Consider the following 21,342-nt stretch of genomic DNA (forward strand, 5'->3'; position numbering starts at 1 on the left):
CATAATTGCTTGCTAAATGGGGGTGAATATTCTAGAAGGTCTTATTCAGAATTTTCTATTACTTCCGCCAATTTTCTTCATACATTGAAGTAAGGACTTCTTTTATATGGAGGTTTTAATACAGCTTACGTTGTAGTGAAACTTAAAGACAACAGAGCCCTTAAGGTGATGTGGTGTTTAAATGTTTTCAGATTTCTCATGAATACATTCCTGCTCTAGGTCTGTGCAAGTAATAGACTGATTTCCACGCTGGAGAATCTGTATGAGAGGAAGCTCTTAGCACGTTTTGTCATTGATGAAGCACATTGTGTCAGTCAGGTAAATACTGGTTTATGTGACTTGAAATCTCAATATGTACTATCAATAGGATATGTATTTTCAGAATAGAGGGAAATCGGTAACTTATTCTTCTAGCTCGCTGAAGAATACAGTGGTTTTCAGTACAGTGAGCAGTGTTTTCTCTTTATGTAAGGAAGATCCAGATAGTCTGAAAAGCAGTATTTTTTTTCCAACTAGTGGGGACATGATTTCCGCCAAGATTACAAAAGAATGAATATGCTTCGCCAGAAGTTCCCTTCTGTTCCAGTGATGGCCCTTACCGCCACAGCTAACCCCAGGGTACAGAAGGACATCCTCACTCAGCTGAAGATTCTCCAGCCTCAGGTGTAAGTTGCTAAAAGTCCTGAATTAAAACAGGAGAATCACAGACTGAGCTTTGAAAACCCCGAGGCACAGATTGCACTCTGTCATTTAGATCAGAATTTGGGGGGCTGGGAGCCATTATGTTTCTAAAAAGTCCCCGAGTGACTCCAGTGTGCAGTGAAATATGGGAACCAAGCCCTACTAGCTTTTTCCTTACTAAAATTAAAGCTCTATCCCCATAGCTATTTTGGAAGTAGGGATAAAGTATGCTCTGTACCTGATAACTCTAGGAGGTCCCAGGAGCAAATTAGCTTTTGTTTAGGTGATTCCGGCTCCTGTATATCCTAGAGCGTACATCAGGAAGTGAACGGATGACCCTGCTCTTTCATTTTCCCCTGAAGCCCCACTTAATCCAAGATGCTGAAACCCATCCAGAAACGATGTGTAACAGCTTTTATACTTTGTTTTCATCTCAACAGCAAAGTGTTTCTTCTTGCCACCAAATCATAATTACTCGTAACAGAAACTGCTATAAAGGAGTAGCCCCGCATATCTGGGTTGTACTGGAGTGTTCTTTCCATGAGTTGGTAGAGGCAGGTGCATTCTCTGAGGTGCACTCGCTTAGCAGATACTTACTCAACAGCTGCTGTGTGCCAGTGAAAATACTTCTCCCTTCTGATTTATCAGGGGTGCTTTGAGTTTGAGGAATGCCTGAAGAAATGACTGATGTGTTGGTTCATTTGGAAATACAGACAGTAAGCTGGCTCTCTAAATATTTTCGGTAAAAACAGCAGCCTCGTTCTGCAGGTTACGGGAAGAACCGAAAGTGCCACATGAAGGATATGGGGGAGTATGAGATTAAGACAGCTCCAGGGACCTTTGCAGATTAAACTGGCATTCTTGAGCACATGAATTTTTGAGTCCTCAGAATTTTCTCTGTGAAATCCCAAAATTTGATTTGGAATATTCTACTTTAATCCCACTTGCAGAAGGGTGTTTGTGTAGAATTTGGGGGTGGGGGGGATTTTGCTTCCATAATTAATATACTTTATAACATTATATTTAAGTATCATATTATGCTTTAGGTTCTAGGGAATAACCTACATGCTAGAAATTCACTTCTGTAAGTACCGCACTGATCTGTGGGAGCCTTTCTTTTTTTTTAATAGGCAATGTTTTTAGCTTTTTTCCATTAAATTTATGCCAGATGCAGTCTGCTCCTTCTTTTAGGCCAGTCATTAATTACCAATGCACATAGTTAAAAGAAATTATATAAATTCAGTTCACCTTTGGAATAATTTTTCTAAGTACAGAACTTGTCGTTTTTGTTTGAGTAAACATTGCTCTTATGCATTCAGAGACAGACACCTTTAAAATCTTTTCCTAGTCATGTGAGGAGATCAGCCTGGAAAAGCAATAGTTTGTACATTTCCTAAGTCTAGCATGTGGCACCCTGTGCATAATTGGCACTCAGTAAGAATGAATAAATGGAACATATGGAGGAATTTTGGTAAATGTGGGTAAAATATGAAAATTTGGGCAACTCTGTTGATTCCTTAATATATTTGGTATTTCTATATTTGGGAGAGTTTAAATCTCTTAGTGGAAGTAAAAGATTTTAACAGACACTTTCTGATACATTTTTTCCTGATCTCTTTTGCCAATCGGCCCTTGTTTAGATTAAATTTACCCAGCTGCTGCTGTGTCATGGGCCCCAGTGAAGGCAGGTCTCCCTAGGGTTCGAACCTGGGCCCTGTGCTCCTCTCCTACAGCTACTCTGCTGATCTTCTTTGGGAAATACGAGGGTAGATAATAAAATAGAGATTTTATTCCTTTTCCTTAGGACCTTAAAATATAAGCTGAGAAAGAGGAGACAGACGTATAGAGAGCTGATACAACAATGTAGTGTAATACGGTAGTAACAGGAGCGGACAGTTACATATTTAGCCTATAGGATGTGCCAGGCACTATTCTTGACCTTTTATGTATGTGAATTCATTTCTCCACCCAAAAGGCTTATGAGGTAAGTACTCCTATTTTCCTCACTTTGGAATGAGGAAACAGAGGCACAGAGAAGTAACTTGAACAAGGTCATATGCTTTGCAAATGATGGAGGGAGGACTTAAACCCAAATAGTCTGGTTTCAGAACCCTTTAAATACTTTTTAATAAGTTGCAGAATGAAGTAAGTGGTAATTAGAGATGTAAATTATGACTGTAGGAACTCAGGAAGGCAAGACTGACGATAACCCAAAATAACAACTGGTTGTTAATGAGGAGGGGTCGGATGGGGTTTTATATGGGAAGCGGGCTTTGTAGGCTGAGTAGTCTTTTTTGTAAGCAGCTGCATTGAGATATAGTTTACATACCTTAAAATGCACCTTTTTAAAGTGTCCAATTCTAGGATTTTTTTTAATTTTTAGTTTATTCACAGTGTTGTGCAATCCCACCACTACTTTTAGAACATTTCTGTCTCCCTTAAAAGAAACTCCATACCCATTAGCAGTTCCGACTATCCCCCCACTTCCCCAGCCCTAGACAACCACTGATCTACTTCGTGTCTTTATATATTTTTGCCTAAGCTGGACATTTCATATAAACAGAATTTTAGGGGTGCCTCGGTAGTTCAGTGGGTTAAGCCTCTGTGTTCGGCTCAGGTCATGATCTCAGGGCCCTAGGATCGAGTCACGCATCGGGCTCTTTGCTCAGTGGGGAGCCTGCTTCCCCCTCTCTCTGCCGGCCTCTCTGCCTACTTGTGATCTCTCTCTCTCTGTGTCAAATAAATAAAGTCTTCAGAAAAACAAACAAACAAAATTTTACAGGACGTGGCCTGCTGTGGCTGGCCTCTCACGTATCACATGTGTCCACAGTTCATCTGCCTCGCGGCATGTGACAGTACTTCATTCTGTTTTCAGTGACAAAAAAATATGCCATCGTATGTGTACGCTCTGCATTTTATTCATTTGTTTATTATGTGGTAGCATTTTGAGTTGTTTCCATTTTGTGGATGTTATACTTAGGAATACTTCTACGAGCTTTTGTGTCTAAGTTGTCACATAGACAGGGGCTTTCATTTCTCGGGGACATCTGTCCAGCAGGGGCGTCACCGGGCCATGCAAACTGCAGGCGGTTTTCCAAAGCAGCGGCAGCATGCAGTGTGTGAGGGTTGTGGTCTCTCCCTGTCCGCTCCAGCACGTGTTACCGTGTGCCTCTTTGGTTATACACATCCTTGTGGGTGTGAAGTGGTGAGGATGGCACTTTCATGGGTGGAGAGTGAGGATTCGGGGCTGGAGTTTTGGGCATCAAAGTACAAGTTGGTTCCAAGGAACGGATGATGAGTCATGGCGTGAGTGGAGAGACCTGGAGAAGGGCTGGCCCTGGTTAGGCAGGTCGACGCCCAGTCGCGGGGATCTTGCATTTCGCGATGATAAAGTGTTTGGACTTCGTCCTGTGGGCAGCGTGGCCGGAAGTGGCTTGACCTGAGCCCTGTGGTAGAGTGATCATGCTGGCAGTGAAACAGAAGGTTGAGCAGAGGAATGAGAGATCGGAGGCCAGAAACCTCTAGCATTCTAGGAGATGGTGACGATGGTGGCAGCAGCAGAGCATAGAGGGGACAGGGTGGAGGGAAAGCACAGCTGAATCTAGGAGACGGGCGGCTGATGGCGTTAGAAAGGCAGATGTCATGGAAGTTTCTGTGTACAGTGTCTTATGCGGGTGACCACCGCCACTGACCATAATTGGACGTGCAGGAAGGAAGCAGGGGTGGAGGAGTGGGTAATGAATTTGATTTTTAGCTCAGTGGTACGGGGGATGTTTAAGGGGTGGGTAGGGATGGTCATGGCCTCAGTCTTCCTGCTTTTTGTGGTCATATGGGCCTCCCGCAAGGATTTTGGAAAACCGTACCCCTTGTGTGTTTCTAACCTAACACCAGAAATTTTTCAGCATGAGTTTTAAATAAAGAGAATGTGATCTGTGGTAAATAACATTTTTAAATAAAATTATAACCTGGCCCTTTTAAATTTAAATGTCTCCAGTAGAATATAAATATAGTGGAAATTTTGTACCTACTTTCACTCACTTAAAAAATACATTAAAAATTTTTATCTTCAAAATGTTCTTTAACAGATAGTTTATATCTTTCCTTTTTCGCTGTGAACTCCTATTTCTCTTTCAGTTTCCCCACAGATTTTTATCCTAAGGCAGTATATTTTTATGCATGAAGTCTTGTTGCTTAGTCTACTATACTTACCTGCAAGGAAATAGATGCATAAATTAAAAGTTGTTTTTTTTAATTTCCCATACCAAAATTTTTTTCCAGATTGAACTATTATAATCATTAGTTAACCATATTTTTCAAATTTTAGCATACATTTCGATTGGGAATGTGTAATTTGATGAGATAGGACTTCTTTCAGCTAGCTGATACAACATTTGTTTTGACAAATCAAAACAGCTCGTATTTCTTATTTTTATAGATGTGAGCATTGAGAACCGTTGCTCACACAAACATGTAGATGGGAATGGAAGGCATTTATTATAACAGTAACACTCAATTATTTGAATTTTTTCTGACGTATATGCCAAAATTACATACTGATCTGTCATCAAAAATTATTTTTAATGATCTGTCAGCTGACATCTCAAATCCTTTCAATTTTGTGGAAAGTGAAGAGTTGTAAACTATTTGACTAGCAAAATAAGTCAGATCATTAGTTACTCACTTTACTTTTTCTGGGAAACATGCTGTAAAAAAATACTTTACCAGGACTTTTCTAATGACCATTAAATATTCTTGTTCCTGGGTGCCTGGGTAGTTCAGTAGCTTAAGCATCCGGCTCTTGGTTTTTTGCTTAGGTCGTGATCTCAGGATTGTGAGTTTGAACCCCACATTAGGGTCTGCGCCGAGCATGGAGCCTGCTGGAGATTCTCTCTCCATCTGCCTCTCCCCCACTAATTAATCAATCAATCAGTATTCTTGTTCCTCTCACTGAAATGCATCTTGTATCCTTTACATTTGGAAGGGTTGGGGAAATCAAAATGTTGTTAGTTTCAGTACACTTTGCTGAAACATTTTAAACATTATATATAATTTATATTATATAACATAAATATAATTGATATATTAATATATATAATAAATTTTATATAATATAAATATATGACATATATTAATATATAATTAATATATTATAATATTATTACTGTGTTACATATTATAAATCTAAGGTATTTTTATTGTGGGATATGCTTTTAAATAATAGTTTTATCAAAATTTGTGGCTACCAGTTAGCTCTTTCAAATACTGGGACGTGACTTCTATATAACTTGGTTGGCCAAGCCAGCATTTGTTGCCAAACCCATCACCTAAATTAAACTTACTTTCATTTATTTAAAAGGAAAATTCTGACTTTCTCAATCTACGTAAACTGTGTGGTACACATCCCCTTGACAACTATCTCAGTTTCAAAAGCAACAAGAGCTGAGCACAAATTGATTCCATTTCCTGACACATCACTTAAAATGACATGAGTTTGACACCCTGGACCTAATCATAGTTACCATGTTAATGTCAACTGATAAATTACTCCCTAAGTGAAGATACCATGGAGTCTCAAGCTTTTTTAAAAATAAGATCTTAAGATACAATTTGGGTGCCTGGCTCACTTAGTCGATAGATTGAGACCCTTGATCTCCAGGTGGTGAGTTTGAGCCCAACATTGGGCATGAGCCTACTTAAAATAAGAGAGAGAGAGAGAGGGAGATAAGTGACATACCATAAAATTCACCCATTTAAAGATAAGCATTCGGGGATTTTTTTGTCTTCACAGAGTTATCCAGCCATCCCCCAAATCTAAGCATAGAACATTTTCATCACGCCAGAAAGAAACCTGGTACTCGTTCGTGGTCACTCCCCATGTTCCCCTTCTCTGGGCCCATCGGCTTTTCCCGAGCACAGTCTTCTCACGCACGGCTCATCCCTGTGGCCGCATGTATCAGTACTGGGTTCCTTAAGGCTGAATAATCTTCCATTGTATGGGCCTTCCGTGTTTATTTATACATCCATCAGTTGATGGGACCTGTCTCTGGCTAGAATATTTGGTAATTCCAGGGGTACCTGGGTGGCTCAGTTGTTAAGCATCTGCCTTTGGCTCGGATCATGATCCCAGGGTCCCGGGATCGAGCCCCGCATTAGGCTCCCTGCTCAGCCAGAAGCCTGCTTCTCCCTCTCCATTCCCTCTGCTTAATGTTTTTATCTTAAAAGAAAAATATTTGGTAATTCCAAACATCCCATTTTCCAACAGAACAGGTAAAACAAACTCTAAGCAACTGCCGACATTCTCAACGTAGCAAACTGGCCCGTGTGCTGCGGTTCAGCAGGCCTTTTGTAGTAGAGAGATCTGTTGTGGTTTTGAGTTTGAGATTGATAATTTTATTTCCTAATGTCATGTCATTTTATTATTTTTAGTAATTTGACTAAGGTAATTAAGTAACATTTCTAAAGTGGTTTTTTTTTTAAAGATTTTATTTATTTGTGTGCCAGAGAGAGAGAACACGCACACAAAAACATGGGGAGCGGCAGGCAGAGGGAGAAGCAGACTCCCGGTTGACCAAGGAGCCTGATGCAGGACTCGATCCTAGGACCCTGGGATCATGACCTGAGCTGAAGGCAGAAGCTTAACTGACTGAGCCACCCAGGCATCCATCCCTAAGGTGTTTTGTTGTTGTTGTTGTTGTTGTTTTAATTATGACAGAAATATTAGAAATTTTTCAGATGATGTGTCAGTTTTGTTTTGTTTTGTTTAGATTTTATTTATTTACCTGACAGAGACAGAGAGATCACAAGTAGTCAGAGAGGCAGGCAGAGAGAGAGAGGAGGAAGCAGGCTCCCCGCTGAGCAGAGAGCCTGATGCGGGGCTCGATCCTAGGATCCCGAGATCATAACCTGAGCCGAAGGCAGAGGCTTTAACCCACTGAGCCACCCAGGTGCCCCTGATGTGTCAGTTTTTGATAACTGCTTTATTGAGATGTAACCCATGTACCATACAATTCACCTGTTTAAAGGGTACAGTTCAGTGGGCTTTAGTGAGTTGTGTGATCATCACCACAATCAATTTTGGAATGTCTTCCTCACCCTGCAAAAACACCCATGTCCAGTAGTAGTAACTCCCCTTCCCTCACATGCCTACCCGCAGCCACTAGTCTGCCTTCTGCTTGTAGATTTGCCCGTTTTGGCTATCTCATACAAATGAAATCATCTGACCTGTGGTCTCCTGTAACTGACTTCTTCCACTTAACATGATGTTTTCAAAGTTTATTGCTGAATAATATTCCATTGTATGGGTGTGGCCCATTTTATATTTAGTAAATATCTAGGTTGTTTCCATTTGGGGCTCTTATGACTAATGCTGAAATATATGTTCACACACAGGGTTTTGTGTGGACCTCCTCCTTCCCTTCTTGTGGGCATTCACATAAGAGTGGAAGTGCGTACTTGTTGGGTGACTATTTTTCACCTTCTGCAGAACTGCCAGGGGTTTCCAAAGGAGCCCTGCAGTTTCCCATCCCCATGAGCAGAGTCGCGGGTTCTCATGCTACCTGCACTTGCTGTGGTCTCTTTTTTGACCCAGACCTTTTTTTTTTTTTAAATACATAAAACATTGTTCTGAAATTAAAACATGATGTAAAATTTAGGGAAAGGTAACAAGGCCATTCTTGTCTATAGTCATTTCAGTGTTCATATGGGTAGGGAGACTCATGCACCATTCCCAACCTAAGCCCAAAGTAACTCAACTGATTTTTTAAGACCAGCTACACCGGGGCGCCTGGGTGGCTCAAGTCTTTAAGCATCTGCCTTTGGCTCAGGTCATGATCACAGGGTCCTGGGATCGAGCCCTGCATTAGACTCCCTGCTCAGTGGGAAGCCTGCTTCTCCCTTTCCCACTCTGCCTGCTTGTGTTCCCTCTCTATCTGTGTCTCTCTCTGTCAAATAAATAAAAATCTTTAAAAAAAAAAAAAAAAGACCATCTACATCATTTGTATACCTGGGCAGTTCTTTTTATGCCATCATCCTGTCAGAACTGTGGTTTCCTTTGCTGCAACAGTGATTGTAAATAATTGACTGAGAACGATTGATCGAAATAGTCCATAGACGGATCAGTCTTTTATCTACTGCCCTTTCTTGCCACAATCCGCTACGTGTTCCTCTGCCATTTCCAGCCCTAGAAGAGAGCTCTCAGTGTTTCATGCATATAAATAGCATAAGAGGGATGGTTTCAAAGTGTTGGTTAGCAGACGTCTCACAAGACTCTTAGAGCAGGGAGTTCTGTGACAATAGCCAGCTATGCAAGAAGCAGCATCATAAGATGAAAATCATCTCCCCTGCCACCACTTTGCTCTCGGTGTGTCTGAAATCAGAATATCCCAGCAAAGGTCAGCGTACTTCATGTCTCGTGTCACACTTTACTCCCAACAGAACTATGTAAAACCTTTAAAAGACATGAAGCCCTACCAAGGGTTTCTGGTACTTTGATTAAAGAAAGTTTCAGGGGCACTTGGGTGGCTCAGTCGTTTGAACACTGAACTCTTGACTTCAGCTCAGGTCACGATCTCAGAGTCGTGGGATCGAGCCCAGCATCGGGCTCCACACTCAGTGTGGAGCCTGCTTAAGATTCTCTCTTTTCCTCTTCCCTCCCTCCACTTCTGCTTGTGCACGCACACTCTCTTTTTAAAGATTAATTATTTATTCATTTATTTAAGAGATAGAGAGATAGTGTGGGGGAGGTTAGGAGCAGAGGGAGCAGGACAAGCAGACTCCACACTGAGCACAGAGCCCGATGCAGAAGGTCCACGTGAAAACAGAGAATCTGCTGGTTGATTCCTCTACAGCTATCTTTGCTTATGTAACTTTAGAAGTCTTTGTGAACCCCTCGGGTACGCATACCCCTGTTTCAGCCACTGATTTATAAAGAAGTTGGACTGTGTTTTAGAACGCTAAGGTCTAAGTGGGGTCGGGGGGACAGAAGTTGGGGCAAGTGGAGATGGCACTGGGTACTGCTTAGACTGGCAAGTGAAGTCCCCGAAGAAGGTGATGTTCGGGTGAAGAGATGAGCTGGACATTGGGGAGTGGTCCCCACTCAAGGAGTAAGCAAAGGAAGAAGATACAAAGACAAATGAGAGGAGCATGGTGGGGGCAAGACTGTGGACTATGAACATGTCGGTGCTCGTAGCAGGTTTTTGTGAGGCCGGCCAACAACGCGGAGTGAGGGAGAGGTCAGAGTGAGGTCCTCACGAAGACCAGTGCGCTCCCCGCACTCGGCAAGAACATGACCATGGCCTGTTGCATGGCCTTCTGACTTGCGTAGCAGTCTGTTCACACGGACGCTGCCCTCCACACACAAGGCATTCTTCTGTCCTCAAACCAAATGAGTGTATCCTGCCGCTGCCAACAAACCTGGACCCAGCCAGCTTGGATTCATGGACAAAGACAGAAAGCAAGATGTTTTATTCCCCATCGTACTTCCCTCTGATCCCCACCCCTCGTCCGTAGGCATCCTCCTTAACCATGGGTTATTATAGTTACCGTCTCTTTCTTCCCTTCTGTCAACGCAGGCACGGACATGTCTTTATGCCCTGACCTTAACTGTTACCTCTCCTTCCTGTGAAGATGTCAGAACCAGGGGCTGTGTTGCAGGGCCAAGGACTCTGTAACTATCCCTTCACCTTTCTTTAGGTGTTTTTTGCTTGTTTGTTTTAATTTTATTTATTTATTTGACAGAGAAAGGGAGCACAAGCAGGGGGAGCTGCAGGCAGAGGGAGAAGCAGGCTTTCTTGCTGAGTGGGGAGCCCAGTGCAGGACTGGATCCCAGGACCCTGAGATCATGACCTGAGCTAAAGGCAGACGCTTAACCAACGGAGCCACCCACACGTCCGTATTTAGTTTTAAAAGCCTAGACGGAAAAATGTGGGCAGAATGGTAACAGCAGAGGCCAGAATGGAGGTGCCAAGAATCGAAATTGGATGTGTGGTTAGTTGGTTGGGGGTGTAAGTGTCTTCTGAGAGACTTAATACTGGAGGGAAAGAAAGAGGTGAGGTGCCGGCCGCAGTGGAATATAGGGTGCAGGGGCCCTTCTGTTGCTTTTAGGATTGGTGGTCCCATAGAATACACTCAGACAAAAGGGAAAAATTTGTGGAAGAGACTGAAACACAAGAGACGAAGGAATGGGGAAAAGCTCCCTAAGGAAGCGGGAGGGAGGAAGTGGGCCAGCCAGAGCAGAGGGCCAGCGGAAGAGGATCATGTCCGTCTCCGAGTCAGCCACATCCCCTCTGGGGCACAAAGCGGAGAACGGTGACCCATGATGTGGAGGGTGTGAGCTCCCGCTACCACCCTGCCAGCAGCTCTTCACATACTCAGTCAAAACTTGGGGACACCGATAGCCTGAAATGTGTGTTTTCTCTGATTTTCTTAATCTTTGGAATGTTTTATCGTCTCTGCTTGTCAGCCTCATCCTGGCGACTCTGCTTCCGACTCCCCTTTCTACACATTCTCTTCTACAGCCCTCTTGACTCCTTGTCATCTCGTCCATACGCATTTGCTCCTTATCCGCGTTCTGTCCGCGAGCCCTTCACCTGACTTCCGTTCCGGGGTTCTGATAGGCAAGCTGCCAGGGACCGTGTTCAGCTCAGGATGGCTTGGTATTAGGTTGGCAAAGGGGAAAAGCGGTGTTCGATGTGTGAAGGTGGCTAAAACTATATTTTCTTATAATAACAAAATTTTATGTTTGGGACTTCTAGGTTCAGCATGAGCTTTAATAGACATAATCTGAAATACTACGTGTTACCGAAAAAACCCAAGAAGGTGGCATTTGATTGCTTAGAATGGATCAGAAAGCATCACCCACGTGAGTGCGGCCGCGTGACGGATTAGGTCTAGGAGTAATAAATGTCTTTTAGTACCACAATAGAATATATCCGTGTGCATATTAAACATTCTTTGTTATAATAGCACTAACTAGCTATTTATAGAACAGAATATTGCCAACTCTCTCAATCCTGGAAATTATAAAATCACATTTGGTTTGATAACAATAAACCCTAAGAAAAAAGTATATGAAATATTCCCTCCTACACACCCGTGTTCTACTTCACGATTTCAGTGTCTCTCCTCGGGCTTCTGTTGGTATGCATTAAGCCGCTTTCTGTGTTAGGGCCTTCTCCCAAGAGTGCCTCAGAGTTCTGTTAGCTAAAATGAGATCCTGAAATGCCTGGTGGTTTTCCACGTAACGCCTTTTCTACTTCCCCAGAGAGAGGTGTTTCTGTTAACCAAGTTAACCACCTTTGTTTCATTTCTTAAAAACTAGTATACGTGTTTGTGGGGCACCTGGCTGGCTCCATCGGAACAAGTGATTCATGATCTTGGGGTCGTGAGTTTGAGCCCCACATTGGGTGTGGAAATCACTTTTTTTTCTTCTTTTTTTTTTTTTTTTAAGATTTATTTATTTGAGAGAGAGCACAAGCAGAGGGGAGGAGGGAGGCAGAGGGAGAAGCAGGCTGCCTGCTGAGCAGGGGATGCAATGGAGGGCTTATTCCCAGGACCCTGGCATTGTGACCTGAACCAAAAGCAAACGTTTAACCAACTGAGCCACCCAGGTAACCTAGAGAGCACATTAAAAAAAAGTCTTAAAAAAATGAGTATATGTATTTGAACAAATCAAATGATGGAGGGGGATAGACCAAGGAATCATCCACAATCTCCCTCCTAAGCCTCCTTCTCCCGGGCAGAGAATATAGATGGTTAGCATGTTTGTCTATACCTTTGGCTCTGCCACGAGCAAGGACTTTTTCTTTCATACCTTTCATTTTGTGATTCTCATAAAAGTACACATAACATGTGCTCATGAAGAAAACCGAGAAAGCAATAAGAAGAAAGAAGCAAAAGACAAATCTTACTTCCAGACAAGTCACCATTACCGTTAGGGGTTTATTTCCTTCCAGCAATTGTGTGCATTTTTCTTTCCATTAGCATACCGTGTCTGCAGTTTTTCTACCCTTAACCTGTTTTATATCTTGAGCATTTTCATAGGGTTTTTTAAAAATTTGGAAATCACTTAAAATGTTTCAGTATATCTTACTTCATAATTCCTTTGTTAATTTCCTAATGTTGGCCATTGAAATTTTTCTAATTTTCAAAAGGAGAAACAAAACTATTCGTAGAAGTCCTGTACCACTTTATTTCCTAGATTAGTTTCCTAGAAGGAAACTGAATTAAAAACTAGGAGAATTTGTAAGGCTGATATGTACTGCTACATGCGCTCTGCAGCGTTCGTATAAGGTGCCCGCCCATTTTATAGCCCATGTGAAGGAGAGCCCAGGCTTCCTGCAGGTCCACCCCAGGAGTCATTCGGGGGACAGAACAAAAGGTCACATCTTGTGGTTTCCAGTACACCTGAGCTCCTAGCTTGAATTACTCTCCCTGTGTGGCCCTGCCCCACTATAAGTAGACTGTGAAGATCTGCTTATGGTTTGTGTATTTCTAAGAACATAATGAAGGGCACCTGGGTGGCTCAGTTGGTTGAGCATCCCACTCTTGGATCTCTTGGTTTGGCACTTGATCTCAGGGCCGTGGGTTTGAGCCCACACTGGCCTCCACACTGGATGTGGAGCCTACTTTAAAAAAAAAAAGAAGAACATAACGAAAATTGTGTTGTTATTTGTGTTAAAGGCTCTCATGTCTCAATACTGTTTTGGTTTCTTGGCAGATGACTCTGGGATAATCTACTGCCTCTCCAGGCGGGAATGTGACACCATGGCGGACACTTTACAGAAAGATGGTCTCGCTGCTCTTGCGTATCACGCTGGCCTCAGTGACTCTGCCAGGGACGAAGTACAGCACAAGTGGGTTAATCAGGACGGCTGCCAGGTAACGTTTTTGGAATAAACAGAGGAAGTCATCTTTTTTAGTGTATGAACAAACCTGCACATGCCAGATGAGAACTGTTTTTACTTTAAAGACAGCAAACATCAAAATAAGACTGAAATTTAAAAACAGATCATTTTGAGGCTTTCTTAAGTTGCTTTTTCTTTCTTAAAATTTTTTTTATTTAGTTGTGATTTATATACCATAAAATTCGCCCTTTCAGAGTTTACAAGTCAGTGGTTTTTGGTATATTCACAAGGTTGTGCAAGCTTCACCACTGTCTAATTCCAGAATATTTCATCATCCAAAAAAGAAACTTCGTACGATTTAGCAGCCACTCCCCAGTCCCCAGCAGCCACTAGTGGAACCACTGCTAATCTGTCTGTGTAGATTTTCCTGTTCTGGACATTTCATATAAATGAAATGATACATTATGGGTTCTTTTGTGACTCATTTCTCTTACTTAGTATAATGTTTTCAAGGCATTGTGTATCTTGTTGTAGCATGTATCAGTCCTTCATTTCTCTTTGTGCTCCGGATAGCATTGCATGGCTGTATCCTCGGTCGTTACCCATTCAACATTGAGTTGCACCCGCTTTCTGGCTATTGGGAATCGTTACCCATTCAACATTGAGTTGCACCCGCTTTCTGGCTATTGGGAATAATGCTTCTGTGAACATCTGTGTACATGTGTTTGTATGAACATATTTTCAGTTCTCTTGGATAGATACTTAAGAGTGGAATTGCTTAGTCATATGGTAACTCTCTAACTTTTTGAGGAGCTACCAAACTGTTTTCCAAAGCAGCTACAGAATTTTACATTTCTACCAGGGATGTATGAGGTTCCAATGTCTCTGTCTTATTATTTCTACTTTTTATTTTATTTTACTTTATTTTTTTTACTATATCTATCTTGGGGGATGTGAAGTGACATCTCATTGTGATTTTAATTTTCATTTCCCTGATAACTAATTGTGTTGAGATTTCCGAGATGATAGATTTTTACCCACAAGGATCAAGAGGGAGGAAGCTAAGAACACTCTAGGCGTCCTATCCGGTGACGGGTGCCAGTGGTGGATAGAGCTCTCTAAATACAAGGATGAATTTGAGAAAAACAACTAATAACTTTTTTTTTTAGCCTGTGAAGTTTTCAATTCACAAAAAGAGAAATTATCCCAAAGACTCAAGGGAAAAACATCTCTCAAAATTATTTTGTAACAGAAAACAGGAGAAAATCTTAGAGGATATTAGCCTACTGTCCTTGGAAAGGTGTCAGAATACTCAGTATATATGAATTAGAAGTATTTTGCCATAAGATGACAGGCTAAGAGGAAGGCACAAATTTTTAAAAATGTAGTTTATCTAGATAAGAAAATGCACAAAAGGCAAAAAACAAGTAGAATCATTATCAAGACACAAATGGTTCAGCTTGGTACAGACATCTGCATCAGTGAGGTAGTGAGTAACTTGAAAATGTCAGCCTAAGAATAATCATTGTATCCAAGGAAGAAACGGGGATGGCTGAAGCAGATACAGTAGACTGATGTGTTCCAAATGAATCCATAACAAATATTTAACAAATTTAAAAGCATTATCTCAGAGTCACTGGGGGAAAACATACATGTAGACATAGTTCACCACCTTGTTTGGTTTACGGAGAGCTGAGAGAAATGATCCGCATGAAGATACAGAGGTAGGGTGCTCTATAAAAAGCAGGCAGGCCTGAGACCGTCTGATTAAATAGTAAAAGCAGGAACACACTGTCTTCAGGATCAAAGGAGGAAAGCTTGGGATTGAAGGATTCATAGCCAGCTCATTGTCACAGATGTTGGGCACAACAGAAAGGCACTTTCAGATAGATCACATCCAGAAATGTATCACCAGCGTATCTTGAGTCAAGTAATCACAGATATCAGTCTTCCCTAATTTGTATATTGCAATAAGCAAAATTCCAGTGTGGTTTTTTTTTTCCCTTTGATAAACTTTTTCTAAAGTTTGCCTGGAAGAATATTCATGTTAAAGTAACTGAAAGAATTTGGGAGGAAAATGAAAACACATGAACGATGGCTTTGCAGTACATTACAGACAGATCAGTGACACAGAAATCCAAAATTAGACAGGAAAACATGTAAAACGGAGTACCTGGTTGGTACAGTCAGTTGAGCATCCAGCTCTTGGGTTTCTTGATCATGAGATCAAGCCCCAAATAGGGCTCCATACACAGGGCGGAGTCTGCTTGAGATTCTCCTGAAATAAATAAATAAATCTTTAAAAAAATAAAAAAGGTAAAAACAGTATGTAGCAAGGATGTTATTGAAAAAAAAAATAATGAGGAAAGAAGGATGATCCAACTAGTGGTACGCTTACCTGCTGGCGGGGAATCGTTTTTGGATCCTCCTATCAAAATGAATCACAGGTTGGGACGCCTGGGTGGCTCAGTGGGTTGGGCCGCTGCCTTCGGCTCAGGTCGTGATTCCAGGGTCCTGGGATCGAGTCCCGCATCGGGTTCTCTGCTCAGCGCGGGGCCTGCTTCCCTTCCTCTCTCTCTGCCTGCCTCTCTGCCTACTTGTGATTTCTCTCTGTCAAATAAATAAATAAAATCTTTAAAAAAAAAAAATCACAGGTAAATAAAAATTTTGGCATTTTTAAATGTATGAACTCTGGCTGGAAGAGAGCCTAAGCTTAAAAAGAGCTCGAAAGATTAAAAATCTAAATAAACACTTCTATGTCGAACAAAATTAAAGGCAATAGCAAAGAACAAACAACTAGGGAAATAATGTCTTTTGCAAATAAAATATCCCCAAACTTCAATGAGAAAAACATAAGTCTCAAATAGTAAATTACCCCAGGCTATCAAGAGATTTTGAAAAGAAGGAGCCACAAAAGGCTAAGTAGAATTGTTCTTCAATGTGCAACTTTGCTAATTATTAAAGGAATCCAAACAAATTAGTGAGAGACCATTTTCACTTCTGTATTAGCAAACTTTTATTAACTATGGGGGACAGTGCTCTAAGAGGTGATTTCCTGCAATGCTCCTGAGAGCCTTTCTGGAAAAGAATATGGCAGACTGTTCCAGGAGCCTCAGATCTGAAACACATGTGTGGAATTTACATCAGTGTTTATATGGGTTTTGGGGATTTTTATAATTGAAGTATACCTGGTGTATACAGTATTGTGTTACTTTCAGGTATACAACAGAGTGACCTGACAACTCTGCATTATGAAATGCCAGCCATAATAATTGTACCAACCACTTACGACCATACAAAGTTATTACAGTGTCATTGACTGTATGATAGCGTTATCCTTTTTTTAAGATTTTATTTATTCATTTGAAAGAGCCAGCGAGAGAGAGAACACAGTAGGAGGAATAGGAGAGGGAGAAGCAGGCTTCCCACTGAGCAGGGAGCCTAATGTGGGGCTTGATCCCAGGACCCTAGGATCGTGACCTGAGCCAAAGGCAGACACTTAATGAGTGAGCCCCCCAGGTGCCCTGATAGAGTTATTCTTAATAGTAAGTAGCCTAAATTTCCTGAGAGAGTGACTGGGTACAGTATAGTGAATGCCTGGTGTTGAAAATGGTTTATGGGGTGCCTGGGTGGCTCAGTGGGTTAAAGCCTCTGCCTTCGGCTCAGGTCATGATCCCAGGGTCCTGGGATCCAGCCCCGAGTCGGGATCTCTGCTCGGCTGGGAGCCTGCTTCCTCCTCTCTCTGCCTGACTCTCTGCCTACTTGTGATCTCTGTCAAATAAATAAAATCTTCAAAAAAAAAAAAAGAAAGAAAGAAAGAAAATGGTTTATGAAGCGGGTGCCTGAGTGTGGCTCAGTTGGTTAAGCCTCTGCCTTTGCCTCAGATCATGATCCTGGATTCCAGGAATCAAGCCCCACACTGGGCTCCCTGCTTAGCGGGGAGTCTGCGTCTCCCTCTGACCCCCCTCTCATACTTTCTCTCCACTCTCTCTCAAATAAGTAAATAAAATCTTTTTTTTTTTAAGTAAATAAAATCTTAAAGAAAATGGTTTATGAAGAATTTCATAATGATATGAAAATGTTCAGATGCCAGGGATGGAGAAACGCAGGGACAAATGGAACCTAAATGTGTGAAATCTCAGCTGTAGAAAAAAAAATTGAGGGGCACCTGGGTGGTTCAGTCGGTTAAGCGTCTGACTCTTGGTTTCGGCTCTCTGGTCGTAATCTTGGGGTCTTGGGATCAAGCCCCACATTGGGCTCTGCGCTCAGTGCAGATACTCACTTTCTGTCCCTCCCCACTGCTTTCTCTAGCTCTCTCTCAAAAAAATAAGTAAATCTTTAAAAAATTTTTTGAATAGAAAAATAGATGAGAAAAAAGGAAAAAAGCCAGTTCTTTGTAAGTTCTTTGAATCTTAAATATAGTATAAATGTTCTGTAATAGCCATGCACACATATATACATATCTGTATATATGTACATAAAACACTTTGATCAAAAATACAGTTTAAGAAAATGGGTGCGTTTTTGTTTCTGTTTTCAGACTGGCTAATCCTTACAGTCAAGGTGTAATTATACAGTCACCGGACAACCTTGATCTTGTTAGACTTATAAGATAGACTAAAACCTCATTGTTTTTCTCCACAAAGACATTATTATAGTCTGAAGTTTCAAAAGCAACAGAAATAAGGAAGTAACAGCTTGACTAAGCCAGTTTTCCCAGTGACTCAAAGTAAAGGCTTTCAGAGGGGGAGTTGGCATTGGGGTCACCTCACTGGGAGCCTGCACTCTGCACCCAAACAGGGGAGCCGCACCCGCATCCCACTTCTTGGAACGCAGCAGGCCTGCTGGCTGCCTCACCTCTCCGCACAGCCTCTCCACCTGCTCTCCACCACTAGAGGCTCCAGGAGACTTTCTCTTTTCCAAGGACACTTCCTTCTATCAAAGTGCCATAAATTTAGAGGGCTGATGAGGCCACAGCCATCCCCAGTGCCACCAAGCACGCCTGTTTGCTGGCCATGTTCTCCATGGCCTGCACTTGCTCACCCTGGTCCTCGGTCACTGAGACCATGTCCTCAGCCTCCGTCTGGCTGCCAGGTAGTTCCGCTGCTTTTGAAATACTGTTCTTACAGCCGCTATTTATTTTCTTGAAGGTGGGGGGGGGGTGTCTTGCAGCTTTATTTCTATAATAAAGCTGGAGATGTAATGGTTTTGTCTGGGTTAATAAGTCCTACATTTGCAACTAAAATGGATATTCTTGAAAATGATTTTTTTTTTTTTTTTACTAAAAGTGGATTTATGAAGCTCCTGAAATTTAACTGCCACCTTTCCTGTCCTAAGTAATTTGCATAGGCTAATCCCACAGTCTGCAGTATTTTTTGTAGTAGAAGCACCTCTCAGACTTTTACCCACGTGAGTTCCAATAAAAATTTCACCAGTTTTTCCTTTGAAATCAGCTGTTGAGGAAAAGGAGCCCGTGTGTGATCCGTCAGCTGCTCCCACTGGGAGCACAGATGGTAAGCACGGGGGCAGATGAGAATGCCATTGTCTCCAAAGCATCAGAAAAGCTGGCATTGGTGACATCTGGGAGCAAAAGCCCTGGGAACACTTGTTTGTGACAGTGCCCCTCATGCCTCCATATCAGCAACAGAAGAGAGCAAGCAGTGGCCACCCCCCCAAGACATCATGGCTCTTGATTCTGGCCCCTTCCATGATGCCAGATCCCACAAGAAAGTGCCTGCCACCGCGAGCTCCTCTTCACCTTCTCGGACCTTCCTAGGATTGCAGATTATCCATAGGAAGACCTCACATTAGTCATCCTCAATAATGGGGCCAAGTTAAGATACTAGATTGCGGGATAAAGTGGAGGATAGAGCTTTTCGAGGTGCCTGTTACTAAAATGTCCCTTTCCATCTGTTCTGAGCCCAAGAGGTATGTGCTGTTTCCTCAGGTTATCTGTGCAACAATAGCATTTGGAATGGGGATCGACAAACCTGACGTGCGGTTCGTGATCCACGCATCTCTCCCTAAATCTGTGGAGGGCTACTACCAGGAGTCCGGCAGAGCTGGGAGAGATGGGGAGACGTCGCACTGCCTGCTCTTCTACACCTACCACGACGTGACCCGGCTGAAGAGACTCATCCTGAGTAAGCCAAGCCCCGGGGCCCTATGGTCTCCCGGGAGCATCTGCTTCTGGCTTTCTTTAAATAGTTATACAAGCGTTACACAGGCTTGTCATGTAAAACTCAAATGGTGTGGACGTGTGTATGTAGACATGGACACGGTGGAAAATGTCCAGATCATGCCTTGCACACAGTCTGGCCCTAGAAAGTCATTCCAGCTTTTGGCTTCCCGTGTAGCCTTCTAGATCCAACCTCTCCGTGCGTGCTTGCATGTAACTCGTATTTCAAACATGCAGAAACAGTAGAATGGGAAAAAGAATGAACCCCCCCCCCCAGCCCTCCATTCGCCCATCAGAGAGAAGCAATATCCTATATTTGGTGTTTATCCCTGCCAAATGCATATATTTTGCCATTTGTGCTTGGGATTATATTATATGTAGACATAGAGTTTGTTATCAGTCTACACTAGGATGTAATTAAGACTCCGACTGATAACGTGTGGTTCGACTGCATTGCATTCCATGTCCGTTTCCCCGGTCCTCTTGGACGAGAGACTTTGAGTGTTTGCTGTTCTGCGCGGTTATCAGCAGTTCGGTGCTGAGCACCTGTTGCACATATCTGTGGACGTTTGTGCAGCTGTCTATCTAGGATAAATTTCCGGACCTAGACTTGCCAGGTTAAAGTGAATTCATATTCTAGAATCTTGTTGTGCCCTTTGTCCATTTTTCTACTAAGTTGTGATAGTTAAGTACATTTCCTAAATAAATTTACTATTTTGAGACCACTTCTGAATGGATCCTGCCACAGGTACTGTACGTGAGGTATGACACTTAACCAGGCACTGTGCCAAATATCCGGTCACTTTTTGTGCCTGTCATCCCTGGTTTTCGAGATGGCGTTCACCCCATGGTGAAAGGGAGTTCCTTTAAGGTTTTGTAACTTGCCTCCAAGAGCGCTGATGAGCAGCAGTAGTGGTAGGAGTTGGGGGCCAGGGGGACTGCGAATCTGGTGGTAGATAGATGACGTTGTTTAGCACCTACTGTATGCACTGTCTTAACTGCTTGATTATATCCCTTCATCCAGTCTTCACAACAGGCCTCACAGGTACTACTGTTACTGTCCTCATTTTACACAGGAGCACGGCAGATGTAGAGCCGGTAGGTCACGGAGCCCTGATGGGGCCCAGGTCTGTCTAACCTCCAAAGCCCACGTCCCTTGCACTCTACTAAGATGATTCTCAGTGAGAGCACCTGGGTGGCTCAGTTAAGCCTCTGCCTTCAGCTCATGTCATGGTCCCAAGGGTCCTGGGATCGAGCCCCAAATCGGGCTTCTTGCTCAGCGGGGAGTCTGCTGTTCAATCAGACCCTGCCTCTCTCCCTCTCGTGCTCACGCACACGTGCTCTTTCTCTCTCTCTCTCAAATAAATCTTTAAAAAAAATAAAAAGATGATTTTCAGTGAAAAAAGTGAGACTTTAAAACAGTGTGACATGGGGCACCTGGCTGGCTCAGTCATTAAGCATCTGTCTTCGGGTGAGGTCATAATCCCAGGGTCCTGGGATCGAGCCCCAAATCGGGCTCCCCGCTCGGCGGGAGGCCTGCTTCTCCCTCTCCCACTCCCCCTGCTTGTGTTCCCTCTCTCACTTGTGTCTCTTTCTGTCAACTAAAATCTTAAAAAAAAAACACAACTTAGCGTGACCATT

At 42.7% G+C, this 21,342-nt stretch overlaps 1 protein-coding gene across 4 annotated transcripts in view; it reads left to right on the forward strand.

Moving 5' to 3' along the window:
* Positions 1–21,342, forward strand: part of BLM (BLM RecQ like helicase) — a 94,573-nt gene that overhangs the window by 49,968 nt on the left and 23,263 nt on the right. For all 4 annotated transcript variants that reach the window (XM_045067227.1, XM_045067224.1, XM_045067226.1 and 1 more), the window contains exons 11-15: positions 220–318; positions 517–665; positions 11,433–11,539; positions 13,397–13,557; positions 19,471–19,666. In XM_045067227.1, coding sequence (XP_044923162.1) covers positions 220–318; positions 517–665; positions 11,433–11,539; positions 13,397–13,557; positions 19,471–19,666 — 712 coding nt within the window. The remainder of the gene's footprint in view (positions 1–219; positions 319–516; positions 666–11,432; positions 11,540–13,396; positions 13,558–19,470; positions 19,667–21,342) is intronic.

This window comes from Mustela putorius, unplaced genomic scaffold (assembly GCF_011764305.1).
Source record: "Mustela putorius furo isolate JIRA1106 unplaced genomic scaffold, ASM1176430v1.1 tig00003875_pilon_pilon_pilon, whole genome shotgun sequence".
Classification (NCBI taxonomy): Eukaryota; Metazoa; Chordata; class Mammalia; order Carnivora; family Mustelidae; genus Mustela; species Mustela putorius.